The 16,761-nt window shown below is 45.6% G+C and overlaps 1 protein-coding gene across 3 annotated transcripts in view; it reads left to right on the forward strand.

The window, feature by feature from the left end:
• Positions 1-16,761, forward strand: part of usp47 (ubiquitin specific peptidase 47) — a 259,715-nt gene that overhangs the window by 175,926 nt on the left and 67,028 nt on the right. For all 3 annotated transcript variants that reach the window (XM_072466172.1, XM_072466171.1, XM_072466170.1), the window contains 3 exons: positions 380-547; positions 8,902-9,033; positions 11,303-11,379. In XM_072466172.1, the coding sequence (XP_072322273.1) occupies positions 380-547; positions 8,902-9,033; positions 11,303-11,379 (377 nt within the window). The remainder of the gene's footprint in view (positions 1-379; positions 548-8,901; positions 9,034-11,302; positions 11,380-16,761) is intronic.

Here is a 16,761-nt window from a genome sequence, read left to right on the forward strand (position 1 = left end):
TGAATTTACAAAAATACATTGTGATCCTGCACAAATCACTTATCATGACCATTTTCCCCTCATGAACAACAACTTGCATTTATATAGCAGCCTGAATTTAGCAAAAACTTGCCAAGGTGCTTCACGAAGTGTTCAAATTTAAAAACGAGTGCTGAGCCATAGGAGGTGTTAGAAGACGGGTAACCAAATTGTGGGTTTTCAGAGAGTTTCTTAAAGGAGGAGAGAGAGAAAGCGGGAGATGTGAATCGAGGGATCTGATTAGGGAGGGAATTCTATGGTGCATAACCTAAAACGGCTGTCAGTGTGGAATGTAGAATGGGGTGAGGAGGCACATTAAGGGCCAACAAGCTAATTTTGTTAAAACATCTTGTTTCCACAGAAGTCTCCTCAGACTGAGAGCTGTACAGATAGCGGTGCTGAGAACGAAGGGAGTTGTCACAGTGATCAGATGAGCAATGATTTCTCAAACGATGATGTTGTGGATGAAGGGATCTGCCTGGAGAATAACAGTGGGGGTGAAAAAACATCAAAAGCAGGGAATGAAAAGGTACATGGTATGATCAGCGATCTTGTTATGGGATTTACATCAATGCAAGTGAGATTTATGTACTTTTAAAATTTTTATGAAAAATTGGTTAATCAGTGTAAAAGTTGTATTATGTTCCTGTATACCACTTTAAAAAAATGAAACATTGCACTCCTTTTTAATCCTGCTGGACTCTGGAGTGTTCCAGTTTTGAAACATAGAAAATAGGAGCAGGAGGAGGCAATTTGGCCCTTCGAGCCTGCTCCAATATTCATTACGATCATGGCTGATCATCCAACTCTAGCCTGATCTCTCCCTCTCTCTCTCTCTCTCTCTCTTCCCCCCCCCCATATCCTTTGATCCCCTTCGCCCCAAGTACTATATCTGACTGCTTCTTGAAAACATACACTGTTTTGGCTTCAACTACTTTCTGAGTAATGAATCCATAGGCTGACCACCCACTGAGTGAGGAAATTTCTCCTTTTTTTCCTAAATGGTCTACCGTGTATCCTCACACTGTGACCCCTGGTTCTGGACATCCCCACCATCGGGAACATCCTTATTACGTCTACCCTGCCTAATCCTGTTCGACATTTATAAGTTTCTATGAGGTCCCCCTCATTCTTCTAAACTTCAGCGAATGTAATCCTCACCAACTCAGTCTCTCCTCATATGTCAATCCTGCCATCCCAGGAATCAGTCTGGTAAACCTTCGCTGCACTCGCTCTATAGCTAGAACATCCTTCCTCAGATAAGGAGATCAAAACTGCACACACACTATTCCAGGTTTGGCCTCACCTGTATCATTGCAGCATGACATCCCTGCTCCTGTACATGAATCCTCTCGCTATGAAGGCCAACATACCTGTTGTACCTGCATGTTTACCTTCAGCGATTGGTGAACGAGGATACCCAGGTCTCATTGCACATTCCCCTCTTCTAACTTATGGCCATTCAGATAATAGCCTGCCTTCCTGTTTTTGCTCCCAAAGTGGATAACCTCACATTTATCCAAATTATACTGCATCTGCCATTCATTTGCCCACTCACTCAACTTGTCCAAATCACACTGAAGGATCTCTACATCCTCCTGATAGCTCGCCCTCCCACCAGCTTTGTGTCATCTGCAAATTTGGAGATATTACATTTCATTCTCTCATATAAATCATTAATATATATTATGAATAGCTGGGGTCCCAGTACAGATCCCTGCAGTACCCCACTAGTCACTGCCTGCCATTTGGAAAAAGACCAGTTAATTCCTACTCTTTGTTTCCTGTCTGCCAACCAGTTTTCGATCCATCTCCATAAACTACCCCTAATCGCATATGTATTAATTTTACATGCTAATCTCCAATGTGGGACTTTGCTTGACTTGTGGAGTCTGTGTTGGTGATTTTCTTCCCCGGTGGAATGCAGATGTGAGAAGTGAAAGATTTTTTTTCTGATTGCCTGAGCTGCATGCACTGCACAGATTTCCAGAGTGACTTTGCTTTGAGAAGTGTACCCGCAGACTTGAGTTGTAAATTTTTAAAGGAAAAATTGCATTTTTGTAGTGCCTTTTTTTACTTTTGCATGTTGCAAAGCACTATCCAGTCAATTAGGTGTTTTTTGGAGTGTAGTCCGTGTTGAAGGGAAACACAGCACCTAGTTTTTATTCAGGATGCCCTTACAACCAGCATTGTGATGAATACTAAATAATTTGTTTAATGGTGGTTGAGAGATAAATGTTCAGTACATCCTATCGAATTTCTCTTCCCTTCTTCGAAATAGAACCTTGGGATCTTTTACATTCATACGAGAGTGCAGGCAAAAAAGAGGGTACACTCCCTCAGCACTGCTCCTTTGACAGTGTAGCACTCCCTCAGTACTGACCCACCAATGATGCAGCACTTCCTCAGTACTGCACTGTGTGTCAGCCTCAATTTTGTACTTGGATTTCTGGAAGTGGGACTTGAACCCACAACGCATTGATTCAGGCCAGAGTACCAGCCACTGTGATTACAGCTGGCACCCTAAAGTGGACTTTACATGTTTGTTATCTCTTTGTAATTTTTTTTGACAACTTAACATAGTTCTCAAAATTGAAGGATTCTCAGTGACAGCAACGCAGGAAGTAAAATGCATTGAAATTTTCACTTTTAAATAAAAATTTGGAAAGTGCAAAATAAACGATTGGGACATAACATATGGGAATAAAGTAGAAATTAAAATATCAACAAACTTTCTCTGGAACAATCTTAAAGTGTAATTTTTTTTATCATAATGGAAGACTTTTACATCGCATAAATGTAAAATTAGCTTTTCGGGGCCAGTGAGGGTGTTTAGCAGCAATGAGGAAGTTCACACATTGTTTTAAAAAAAACAGTGATGCCTGATTGAACAAAGTGCCACATTTTTAAGTGTTTCACATTGAGACAAATAAAAGGGCAAGTTCTTATCAGTTCAATGATTTCTAATTGATTAGGTTATCTGGGGATCTCAGCTCATCCTTTGGAAAGCAGAGAGCCACTGACGCCAACATCTGGTTTTCTGCGGTTATTGTACATGTATGGACTCTGGAAGTGGCTGTCAGTTTCAGTGGGGTTATGATGGTGAACACTGGCAGTTTCACCGTCATTACTATCACAAAATCCAGGCTTCTATTTCTTTTTTACTAGCCCATTCTTTTGGTTGCTTTGTCAAAAACAATGTTTCCAGCATCATTGACATGACTTTCCTTTGAGTTGCTACTTCTCTCTATGTCCAAGGAACATGCTAAAATCAACAGAAAATTCTGAAGTGTATGGTTACTTGCAGGCGCCCATCTGAAAGGAAAACATTTGCGAGTCACTGGTTAACAGATTAGTGCTATAATTTCCTTGTGCTCCTACCTCACAGATATTTTCTGTCTTCTATTTTTTGGGTAGGTGTCTGTGAGGGGAGGCGGTGGCATAGTGGTATTGTCGCTGGGCTAGTAATCCAGAGACCCCGGATAATGATCTGGGGACCCGGGTTCGAATCCCATAGCAGGTGATGGAATTTAAACTCAATAAAATATCTGGAATTAATGACAACCATGAAAACATTGTCGATTATCGTAAAACCCCATCTGGTTCACTAATGTCCTTTAGGGAATTAAATTTGCCATCCTTATCTGGTCTGGCCTACATGATAGTTCAGATCCACAACAATGTGGTTGACTCTTAAATGCTCTCTGAAATGGCCTAGCAAGCCACTAGCAAAACACAACTTGTGTTCAACCGCTACGAAAATACAAAAAAGAAATGAACCCGACGGACCACCCACACCGGAAACGACAATGAAACCGGAAAATGAAACCACCCACACCGGAAACTGCAGACCCTGCAAAGTCCTCCATACTGATATCTGGGAGCATGTGCAAAGTTGAGAGACTAGTTAAGCCACAGCCTGATATAGTCATACTCGCAGAATCCTACTATACAGAGAATGTCCCAGACACCACTATCACCACTGACCGGCAGGGCAGAGGTGGCAATTGTGAGGGAGTTGCCCTGGGAGTCCTCAACATTGACTCTGGACCCCATTAAGTCTCGTGGCTTCAGGTTAGCAATGAAACCTCCTTCTGATTACCACGCACTGTCCACCATCAGTTGATGAATTAGTGCTCCTCCATATTGAACACCACTTGGAGGAAGCACTGAATATACTCTGGGTGGGGGACTTAGATTCATAGAATTTACAGTGCGGAAGGAGGCCATTTGGCCCATCGAGTCTGCACCAGCTCTTGGAAAGAGCACCCCTCTTAGGCCCACACCTCCACCCTTTCCCGTAACCCAGCAACCCCACCTAACCTATGGGCAATTTAGCATGTCCAATCCACCTAACCTGCACATCTTTGGACAGTGAGAGGAAACCGGAGCACCCGGAGGAAACCCATGCAGGCACAGGGAGAAAGCACAGACAGTGACCCAAGCTGGGAATCAAACCAGGGACCCTAGAGCTGTGAAGCAACTGTGCTAACCACTGTGCTACCGTGCCACCCAGTGTCCATCACCAAGAGTGGCCCAGTAGTACCACCACCGACCGAACTGGCCAGGTCCTGAAGGACATAGTTACTAGACTGGAACTGCAGCAGGTGGTGAGGGAACCAACAAAAGGGAAAAACATACTTGACCTCATCCTCACCAATCTGCCTGTCGCAGATGCATCAGTCTGTGACACTATAGGTAAAAGTGACCACCGCACAGTCCTTGTGGAGACACAGTCCCGTCTTCACATTGAGGATACCCTCCATCGTGTTGTGTGGCACTATCGCCGTGCTAACTGGGATAGACTTCGAACAAATCTAGCAACTCTAGACTGGGCATCCATGAGGCGCTGTGGACCAGCAGCAGCAGAATTGTATTCAACCACAATCTGCAACCTCGTGGCCTGGCATATCCCCCACTCTACCATTACCACCAAGCCAGGGGATCAACCCTGGTTCAATGAAGAGTACAGGAGAGCATGCCAGGAGCAACATCAGGCATACCCAAAAATGAGGTGTCAACCTGGTGAAGCTACAACACAGGACTACTTGTGTGCCAAACAGCATAAGCAGCAAAGAATAGACAGAGCTCAGCGATTCGACAACGAAAGCATCAGATCTAAGCTCTGTAGTCCTGCCACATCCAGCCGTGAATGAGGGGGTAGCACAATGGTTAGCACAGTTGCTTCACAGCTCCAGGGTCCCAGGTTCGATGACCGGCTTAGGTCACTGTGCGGAGTCTACACTTTCGTCCCGTGTCTGCCTGGGTTTCCTCCGGGTGCTCCGGTTTCCTCCCACAATTCCCGAAAGACGTGCTGTTGGGTGAATTGGACATTCTGAATATCTTTCTGTGTACCCGAACAGGTGCCGGAATGTGGCGACTAGGGGCTTTTCACAGTGACTTCATTGCAGTGTTAATGTAAGCCTACTTGTCACAATAAAGATTATTATTATTATGGTGGACAATTATACAAATCACTGGAGGAGGAGGTTCCACAAATATCCCCATCCTCAGCACATTTGCAAAAGACCAGACTGAGGCCTGGTCTTCAGCCAACAATCTTCAGCCAGAAGTGCTGATCCATCTCGGCTCCTCCGAAGATCCCCAGCATCACAGATGGCAGTCTTCAGCCAATACGATTTACTCCATGTGATATCAAGAAATGGCCGAAGGCACTGGATACTGCAAAGGCTATGGGCTCTGACAATATTCTGGCAATAGTGCTGAAGACTTGTTCTCCAGAAAATGCCACATCCCTAGCCAAGCTGTTTCAGTACAGCTACAACAGTGGCATCTACCCAGCAATGTGGAAAATTGCCCAGGTGTGTCCTGTACACAAGAAACAGGACAAATACAATCCAACCAATTACCGCCTTATCAGTCTACACTCAATCATCAGCAAAGTGATAGAAGGAGTCATCAACAGTGCTGTCAAGCGGCACTTATTCAGCAATAACCTGCTCATGGATGCACAGTTTGGGTTCTGCCAGGGTCACTCAGCTCCTGACGTCAATACAGCCTTGATTCAAACATGGGCAAAGGAGCTGAATACAGAGGTGAGAGTGACTGTCCTTGACAACAAGGCACCATTTGACCGAGTATGGCATCAAGGAGCCCTAGCTAAACTGAAGTCAGTGGGAATTGGGGAAAACTCTACCCTGGTTTGAGTCATACCTGGCACAAAGGAAAATGGTTGTGGTGGTTGGAAGTCAATCATCTCCGCTTCAGGATACCTCTGCAGGAGTTCCTCAGGGTTGTGTCCTAGGCTCAACCATCTTTAGCTGCTTCATCAATGACCTCCCTTCCATCATAAGGTCAGAAGTGGGGATATTTGCAGCTGACTGCACATGTTCAGCACCATTCGCGACTCCGCAGATAATGAAGCAATCCATGTCATTATGCAGCAAGACCTGGACAATATCCAGGCTTGGGCTGACAGGTGGCAAGGTATATTTGCGCCACACAAGTGCCAGGCAATGACCATTTCTTATGAGAGGATCTAACCACCGCCCCATGACATTCAATGGCATTACCATCACTGAATCCCCCCACAGTCAACATCTTGGGGGTTACCATTAATCACAAACTGAACTGGATTACCCATATTAATACTGTGGTTACCAGGGCAGGTCAAAGGCTAGCAATCCTATGACGAGTAACTCACCTCTTGACGACCCCCCCCACTCAACCAACCAAAAGCCTGTCCACCATCTACAAGGCACAAGTCAAGAGTGTTATGGAATGCTCTCCACTTGCTGATTGAGTGCAGCTCCAACAACACTCAGGAAGTTCGACACCATCCAGGACAAAGTAGCCAGCTTGATTTCTCTGCCTTCGACAAACATTCAAACCCTCCACCACCGACGAACAGCGGCAGTTTGTATACCATCCATAAGATGCACTGCAGTAACTCACAAGGTTCCTTAGACAGCACCTTCCAAACCCAGGACCACTACCATATAGAAGGACAAGAGCAGCAGATACCTGGGAACCCCACCAACTGGAAGTCACTTGCCAGCTTGACTTTTAAATACATCGGCATTCTTTCACTGTCGCTGGGGCAACATCCTGGAACTCCCTCCCTAACAGCACAGTGGATGTACCAACATCTCAAGGACTGCAGCGGTTCAAGAAGGCAACTCACCCCCCACCTTCTGAAGGACAACTAAGGATGGGCAATAAATGCTGGCCGAACCAGCGACGCCCACATCCCATAAATGAATAATAAAAATGCTTCGAGATTTTTTATGACTGTGAAGGATTTTGATGGAATAAGCAAGAAGAAATTTTTCGGTGGAGGGAGAATAGGTAGATTTAAGGTGTCTGGCAAAGAAACAACTTTTTCCAACCTAGTTGTTGAGATCTGGAATGTGCTGCTGAAAGGGTGGTGGAAACGGATTGAATAGTAACTTCCCAAAGGGAATTTGATCATATTTGAAGAGGAAATAATTTACATGATGAAGAGAAGTGCAGCTAATTGGATAGCTCTTTCAAATAATCAGCAGAGGAATGGTGGCCCTCCTGTGCTTTTATATGCTTCTATGGAAGGCACTACAGCCTTACCTTGTGGCTCAGATCTCCGATGAGAACTCGTTGCTGCTCCTTTTCCAGTACCCTGATGCCAACTGTCATATGGTGATTAGAACTGCCCACTACTCTACATGGAGATGAATGTCCTGCGATTTGTGTCTCTATTCTGTGCATTGTGCAACGCAAAATCCTGTTTGCCTGATTTACCATTTGCCTTTGCTAACTTTGCAATTTTTCACATTGAGTTTCATGCGACATTTCTCAGTCTGCCTTCCCAATTTCAATTCCTTCTTCAGCCTGGAAACCAACCATTTCATTCAGCCTTTGTGTGATCAGCAGGTTATGATAGGTTTGTCTCTGTTCCCACTTCCAATCATTGGTCTGGAGTGTGAGTAGCAAAAAAGAAAAGGCTTCCTTAACTTGAAATTTGGTGAAGTAGATGAATTCCAATCTTACTAGAGTTGAAAATATAATCAATTGCCTTTCTCTGATTGACCAAAGGCACTTTGTCTTTTTGTATCCATTCTATCAAATCTCTTAGCAAGTTACAAAACCCCTGTTAAATCTGCTCTTGATCTTTTCCGCGCATGTTTGAATAGCATCAGTATTTCAAGTCCATCCTCTTTCCCCATAGAGTTTTTTAATGCTACAATCCCTGCCAAAGGAAACAGCAAAGTATTCCAGAAATAGATTGTCTTCAAATCCCTCGTGTGTCTCAAACCACTTATCTCTGTTAACTTTCTCCAGCCCTACAATCCAACAAGATCCTTGTGCTCCCCCAATACAGGCCTTTTGTTCATCCCTAATTTTAATTGCACTGCCAATGGTTACTACCTTCAGCTACCTGGGCTCTCGGCTCTGGAATTCTCTTCCAACACCATTCCTCCTTTCAGATGCTCCTTACAATCTACCTCTTTGACCCAAGCTTTTGGTCACCTATACTGATACCTCCTTAAATAAAAGCAAATTACTATGGATGCTGGAATCTAAAACAAAAGCCAAAAATGCTGGACGATCTCAGCAGGCTTGACAGCATCTGTGGAGAGAGAACGGAGTCTGGATGACTCTTTCAAAGACTCAAAACGTTAGCCTCTGTGAAGAGAGAATGGATCTAATGTTTTGATTCTTTGAAAGAGTCATCCAGACTCCGTTCTCTCTCCACAGATGCTGTCAGACCTGCTGAGTTTGTCCAGCATTTTCAGATACCTGCCTATGTGGCTGGGTGTGAAATAATGCTCCTATGAAGCATCTTGAGATGTTTTATGCTATAAAGATGTGCTATGTAAATAAATTATTTATTTTAGTTTGTTTCTTCTCTCCCTATTTGTTTGTTGACGGCTCTTATTTTTTCAGGGTACCTGGATTTACGAGCTCTTCTCGGTTATGGTTCATTCAGGGAGTGCTGCTGGTGGACATTACTATGCCTGTATTAAATCATTCAGTGACGGACAGTGGTACAGTTTCAATGACCAGCATGTTAGCAGGGTATGCAAGTATTTGCTAAGTGTTTCATGGTGTAGCTTGTATATTATTGAAACTTGTTTTATACATGGAACACCCTTCCTAACCTTGGTTTAGGATTTGTTTTGTCTGGTATTTGCATTGTAATGACTGAACCTGCCTCACATTGTAATATGTAATTGTTTTGCATTCAGTGAATAAATATCTTGGAGGCGGTTAGTTGTGTATTTCCTCATACATTGGCTTCCTCAAAAGCTGGAGGCTCTAGTTGAGCATTAGCTGCACTCAAGTGGCCATTTTTCACAACTGAGTAGCCCAGTTGAATCCCTACAGAGTAGAAGGAAGCCATTCAGCTCATCAAGTCTGCACTGACACTCTGAAAGAGCACTCCACCGAAGTCCACTCCCCCGCCCTATCTTCATAATCCCGTGCATTGATCATGGCAAATCCACCTAACCTGCACATCTCTGGATTCCCCATGGCGCCCCACACCCCACTGCAACCCCTGAAATGCTGTAATGCTTTTGAGTGGAAGATCAACAGGCAATGGCACTTTCAGCAATCTTTGATTCCAAATCTCCAGACTTTATGGATTTTTAATCTCTTAGTTGAAAAAGTGATGGAATTAGATTCTATTGTAATTATTGAATGACAGTTAGATAAATACTAAAGAGAGATCCGCGAAGTCATGGCGAAAATGCAGGTGAATAAGATGAACTGAATTGCTCAGCCAAAGTCTGGCTGAAGGTCTTTCTTCTGTGCTGTGTGATTCTCTTCTAAAAGAGGGGGGAAATGTGAATTTATTGGAATCCAGGCCTCTGTAATTTTGGTTTTCCACTTCTCTTACATTCTGATCTGCTTGCCTGTCCGCTCTCCCCTACATCCATGGAAACTTGATTTACCCCCTGCGGTAAGAGACAAAGCTGCAGGACCAGTGGGTGTTTGTGACAGCCCATCTCTTGGCTGTATTCCCTGACAGCTGGAGCCAGCAGACACTTAACAGAGGCAGAGGGGGAATCAGCAAGCCGGTCAGATGGTGTTGAGAAACATCAGATGTGGTTGTGCAAGGAGCAAGTGACATTGAAAAGAAAGAGTAATGAGCAGTGACAATCAAGAAAAAGAAGCAACTTTAAATTCTAGAGTGCATTACGATCCCAGACCAGACCCCAACAGTGGCTAGGATACTGGACTAAAACTCCCAATATTCCAGCTTATTTTATGCGGAAAGAATGATTTGCTCCAGGAGTGATTGCCTGAAAAAAATCAGACTTTGATATTTTAAAAACAAAACATTTTTATGAATACAATATTGAACTTTAACTTCACATCTAAAAGGAACAGCTTGCAATTTTACCCTTTAACACAGTTATACAATTTCCCATTAAACAACAAGAAAAGAAACATACAGCTCTTAATCATTCTTAAAATTAGCAGGGCGTAGAGTAATATTTTAGAAAAACAGATTTGGATCTGGTTGGAACCCCTTCAGACTCTGGCTGAATATCTTCAAATAGCTGCTTCAACTAGGTTGTTTCAGCCTCTTCCTTGTCTTCAGACAAGACTGCTGTGCTTTAAAATATTATGACTTTTTAAAAACTATCCTCCTTGGAAAGAATTGTGGACTTGGAATCAGGCAGATTAGAATTCCTCTCTCTCTCTCTCTCCCTCCCTCCCTCCCTCTCCAGCCAAACCACAGTCCATTAGCCTAGACTGAAAAATACATTCCATGTCAGTTTCATCTGCTGTTAACAGAATTATTTTTAAGCAAACGCATTCTAGCCGTAGGCTTTTGAATTGCCCACTACATTTATAATCCAATTTCCCTAACATATTCCAATCATCACAAGTACAACCTTGGATAAATGAAAAGAAGCCATTGAATACATATGATCATTATGTATTAGAAGTAAGAAATTTTAATTGTTTCTGTATTCTTGTTGCTTTGAAGTGCTTTTGTACCTATAAAGGAACAAATAATCAACAGTGAAAGATAATAACTGTCCAGGATTTGAGAGTACTTTCTCAGCGAGTTGTCTGATGGGGTTTCAGCTTGTAAATTAATGTTGCTTCCACTGTAATCCTTTCTTGCACAGTTTCCTTAAATTCTTTTTCCCTTTCTTGAAAACGGCCTAATGAAGCACTTTCTAGATGAAAAACAGGAAAGCACTTTTTCATTTAACTGTTAGATTTGTGAAGATCAATTATTGAACTATTTACGGCCAAAAGATTTTTGTGCAGTCTTGAAAGCTCCTACGTTTTAATGGAAGTAAGAACAAAGCGGTTTTCCTTTCAGATTACTCAAGATGATATTCGGAAAACATATGGTGGTTCTTCGGTAACCAGAGGCTATTACTCCAGCGCTTTTGCCAGGTAACCACATTGCTTATTCTAAATGTTATTAACTGAGGACCTTTGTGACTGTTGGATAGAAATGTTGGCTAGAGCTGATTCAGCTGCAATAAACTTTTCCTTGGGTTCCATTTTCAAGGACCATAACAAAATGTTGTTTCTGCAACCCCAGGGAAAATATGATTATAGGAAGAGGAGCATGCCAGTCAACCTCTATTTAACTCCATCTTGGAGCTGTAACCCTTAATATCCTTACCTAGTTAAAAAAAATCTTATCGGCCTCAGTTTTGAAACACTTAATTAATACCGCCCCACCCATAGCAACCTTTTGGGGAAAAGAGTTCCCCAGAATGCTTAGGAAATCAGAAGCACAAAGGGACTTCAGAGTCCTTGTTCATGATTCTCTTAAGGTTAGCGTGCAGGTTCAGTCGGCAGTTAGGAAGACAAATGCAATGTTAGCATTCATGTCGAGAGGGCTAGAATATAAGAGCAGGGATATACTTCTGAGGCTGTATAAGGCTCTGGTCAGACCCTATTTGGATTATTGTGAGCAGTTTTGGGCCCCTGTACTGGCCTTAGAAAGGGTCCAGAAGAGGTTCACAAGAATGTTACCTTGAATAAAGGGCTTGTCGTATGAGGAACGGTTGCGGACTCTGGGTCTGTACTCGTTGGAGTTTAGAAGGTTGAGGGGGAAATCTTATTGAAACCTACAGGATACTGCGAGGCCTGGATAGAGTGGATGTGGCGAGGATGCTTCCAGTTATAAGAAAAACTAGAACCAGAGGACACAATTTCAGACGAAAGGGACAATCCTGTAAAACAAAGATGAGGAGGAATTTCTTCTGCCAGAGGGTGGTGAATCTGTGGAACTCTTTGCCGCAGAAGGCTGTGGAGGCCAAATCACTGAGTGTCTTTAAGACAGAGATAGATAGGCTCTTGATTAATAAGGGGGTCAGGGGTTACGGGGAGAAGGCAGGAGAATGAGAAAAATATCAGCCATGATTGAATGGTGGAGCAGACTCGATGGGCCTAGTGGTCTAATTCTGCTCCCTATGTCTTATGGTCTTACACTGAAGAACACAAGCCGAGCCTGTACAACTTGGCCCAGCAATTTAACTTTTTAGCACAGGAACATTCTTGGGAGTCTCTGCTCTGCCCCTTCTTAAGCCAAGATGTCCTTCCTGTAGTTTGATGCCCAGAACAAATGCATTGTTCCAGACAGCGGTCTAACTAGAACTCTGCACCGTGGTAATATTTAACCGTTCCCTTTAGATAACGGCCAAAACGCAAGTAACCTTTTTTTTTTTTAAGTACCTTTCCACTAGTTTTTAGTGATGTGTGTGCTGCACTTGTTTCCCTAAATCTCCCTGCTCATCCTCAGTTCCTAGCTTTTTGCCATTTGGGAAATAGTTTGATCTAATTATCTTCAGTCTCAGGTCGATGACCTTACGCTTGACCTGTAAATCGATGTTTTTTATTAATATGCTTTTGAGTATATTTAATTAGAACTGGATATTTTTGCTTATGTTCGTCAAGCTGCAGGCTTGCACTGTACTCTCTTATTTAGTCATAGTATGATAACATACACCAAATAGCAATGTGTGTTATCTTGGGGTCTATACAATTTAGACCCAAGAATTTAATGAAATCAAATGCTTCTATATGTTATTTTACGCATCTAAAGTAAGCTGAGTCCAGGCCAACATTCGATTGTAGTATTGAGAGGTAGTATCCACTGAGGCAGCGCTGCACTGTCGGTGGTGCAGTACAGAGGCAGCGCTGCACTGTCGGTGACCCAGTACGCAGGCAGAGCTGCACTGTCGGTGGCGCAGTGCTGCATGTCGGTGGCCCAGTACGGAGGCAGCTGCAGACGACCCGGCTGGGAATAAGCACCCACTGGAACTGACATGTATATATAATTTTTCTTTTGTTTTTTGTTGTTTTCAATGTATGTTCACAGTTGCTTTTGTCTTGTGTATCTTAAAAATCTTTAAGAAAGGCATTTATTAAATTATTAAAGGAGCAGTAGAGTCCTTCTCAGTTTCCCAGCCAATAATGATCCCTCAACTTAAATCAGTAAAATTGATTATCTAGTTGTTCTCATTGCTGTTTTTGGGACCTTGAACCATGAATTAGATATTTGCAGCACATGAAATAGATTTTAAGACATTTGTATTTTAGAGTATACTTTTTAGTTTTAAAATGTATCTTGTAGCTTAGGAATTAAAACTGTAGAAAATAGGATAAATACAATTAATGCAAGTTTGGAGTCTGTTACCCACACAAGGGTTGGGGCCATGTTGAATTGAGATTAACAGTTATAAAGGTAAGATCTTTTTTTTAAATAATTTTTATTAAAGATTTTGATAAAATATCAATAACAAAATGAGAAAGAAGAAAGAACCCAACAGGGTTAAGTACAAAACACAATCTAAAAAAGCAACACCCCAAACCCCCCCTCCGTACCTAAATAATAAATTAACATTAACACCCCGACTTAAGACATCAGGTGTATACACCCCCCTCAGACCCTCCAGTGTAAATAACATAAACAAAAATAAAGTAAACCCCCCCACCCCCCGAGCTGCTGCTGCCATTGACCAATGTCTATCGTTCTGCCAAAAAGTCTAAGAACGGTTGCCACCGCCTAAAGAACCCTTGTACTGACCCTCTCAAGGCGAATTTCACCCTCTTCAATTTAATGAACCCTGCCATATCGCTGATCCAGGATTCCACGCTTGGGGGCCTCGTATCTTTCCACTGAAGGAGAATCCTTCGCCGGGCTATCAGGGACGCAAAGGCCAGAATTCCGGCCTCTTTCGCCTCCTGCACTCCCGGCTCCTCTGCCTCCCCAAATATTGCGAGCCCCCAGCCCGGTTTGACCCTGGATCCTACCACCCTTGACACTGTCCTCGCTACGCCCTTCCAAAATTCCAACAGCGCTGGGCATGCCCAGAACATATGGGTGTGATTTGCTGGGCTCCCTGAGCACCTAACACACCTGTCCTCACCCCCAAAGAACCTGCTCATCCTTGTCCCGGTCATGTGTGCCCTGTGCAGCACCTTAAACTGTATGAGGCTGAGCCTCGCGCATGAAGAGGAAGAGTTCACCCTCCCTAGGGCATCTGCCCACGTCCCCTCTTCGATCTCCTCTCCCAACTCCTCCTCCCACTTACCTTTCAACTCCACCACCGAGGCCTCCTCCTCCTGCATCACCTGGTAAGTTTCCGAGATCTTCCCCACTCCCACCCACCCCCCCCGAGAGCACCCTGTCCTGTACTTTGTGTGGCAGTAGCCGTGGGAATTCCACCACCTGCCGTCTGGCAAACGCCCTTACCTGTAAGTACCTGAAGGTGTTGCCAGGGGGGAGCCGGTACTCTTCCTCCAGCTCACCCAAGCTCGCGAACTTCCCGTCCACAAACAGGTCCCCCAACTTTCGTATCCCTGCCCAGTGCCACCCCAAAAACGCTCCACCTGTTCTTCCTGGGGCGAACCGGTGGTTCCCCAGTAATGGGGTCCACGCCGAGGCCCTAACTTTCCCCCCTATGCCGCCTCCACTGCCCCCAAATTTTGAGGGCCGCCACCACCACCGGGCTCGTGGTATACCTCCTTGGAGGGAGCGGCAGCGGCGCCGTTGCCAGCGCCCCCAGACTCGTACCCACACAGGACGCCGTCTCCAGCCTCTTCCATGCAGCCCCCTCCCCTTCCATCACCCACTTGCGCACCATTGTCGCATTGGCGGCCCAGTAGTACCCACAGAGGTTGGGCAGCACCAGCCCCCCCCCCCCCCCCCCCCCCCCCCCCCCCCCCCCCCCCCCAATCTCTACTCCGCTCCGGGAACACCCTTCTCACCCTCGGAGTCCCTCGCGCCCACACAAACCCCATTATACTCCTGTTAACCCGCCTGAAAAAAGCCTTCGGGATAAACACGGGGAGGCACTGGAACAGGAGCAAAAACCTTGGAGCACCGTCATTTTGGTTTGCACCCTACCCGCCAGGGACAGCGGCAATGCGTCCCACCACTTGAACTCCTCCTCCATTTGCTCCACCAGCCTTGTAAAGTTAAGCCTATGCAGGGCCTCCCAGCTCCTGGCCACCTGGACCCCCAAATATCTGAAGCTCCTCTCCGCCCTTTTTATGGGAGCTCGCCAATCCCCCTCTCCTGGTCCCCTAGCTGAACTACGACCAGCTCGCTCTTCATAAAGGTAAGATCTTAAACAGCGGATGGGAATACATAGCTGGGTAGCTGGAGACCTGGGGCGAGATTCTCCGACCCCCCGCCGGGTCGGAGAATCACCGGGGGCTGGCGTGAATCCCGCCCCCGCTGGTTGCCGAATTCTCCGGCACCGGATATTCGCCGGGGGTGGGAATCGCGCCTCGCCGGTTGGTGGGCACCCCCCCGGCGATTCTCCGGCCCGGATGGCCCGAAGTCCCGCTGCTGGAATGCCTGTCCCGCCGGCGTGGATTAAACCACCTCTCTTACCGGCGGCGCGGGCGGGCTCCGGGGTCCTGGGGGGGGTGGGGCGCGGGGCGATCTGGCCCCGGGGGGGGTGCCCCCACGGTGGCCTGGCCCACGATCAGGGCCCACCAGTCCGCGGCGGGCCTGTGCCATGGGGGCACTCTTTTCCTTCCGCCTTCGCCATGGTCTCCACCATGGCGGCGGCGGAAGAGACCCCCTCCACTGCGCATGCGCGGGGATGCCGTGAGTGGCCGCTGACGCTCCCGCGCATGCACCGCCCACAAAGTCAGTTTCGCACCAGCTGGCGCGGCACCAAAGGCCTTGCCCGCCAGCTGGCGGGGCGGAAATCAGTCTGGCGCGGGCCTAGCCACTCAAGGTTAGGGCTCGGCCGCTCAAGATGCGGAGGATTCCGCACCTTCGGGGCGGCGCGATGCCTGACTGATTCGCGCCGTTTTTGGCGCCGGTCGGCGGACATCGCGCCGATTGCGGAGAATCCCGTCCCTGATGTTTCCAATGCTTGTAAAGAAGATGTTTTTGTTTACGAGTTAGAGCCAAATTAGTTCAAAAGAACTCAGTGAACCCTGAAAAGTTGTGAAACCCATTTACTTTAGCAGACCAAAGAATAAATTTTACATGAGGGCAGTTAGCCCAAAGGTCAGTTTGAAGATATCCCAGAGCAGGTTTCCTTATTCTGGAGATGGGTGGAACTTAGGAAGATTCTCTGGTTGCAATTTATCTGGGGGTGGGGGCGTGTGGGTTTTGAGAGAGCTAGTTGCAGTTAGGACCTGGTGCGGTTTGCAGTTCACTAAGTGCTAGCTGAAGTAAATGGTAGTTAGCTAGGCCTGAGCTGCAGACGAAGTATAAATGTGACTTGACCGCTCATTGTGTGGGGGTGGTGAGGCTTAATCTTTGTTTGTGAGGAAACAGAAGCTTCAAGATTGCTT

This window comes from Scyliorhinus torazame, chromosome 10 (genome assembly GCF_047496885.1).
Source record: "Scyliorhinus torazame isolate Kashiwa2021f chromosome 10, sScyTor2.1, whole genome shotgun sequence".
Lineage (NCBI taxonomy): Eukaryota > Metazoa > Chordata > Chondrichthyes > Carcharhiniformes > Scyliorhinidae > Scyliorhinus > Scyliorhinus torazame.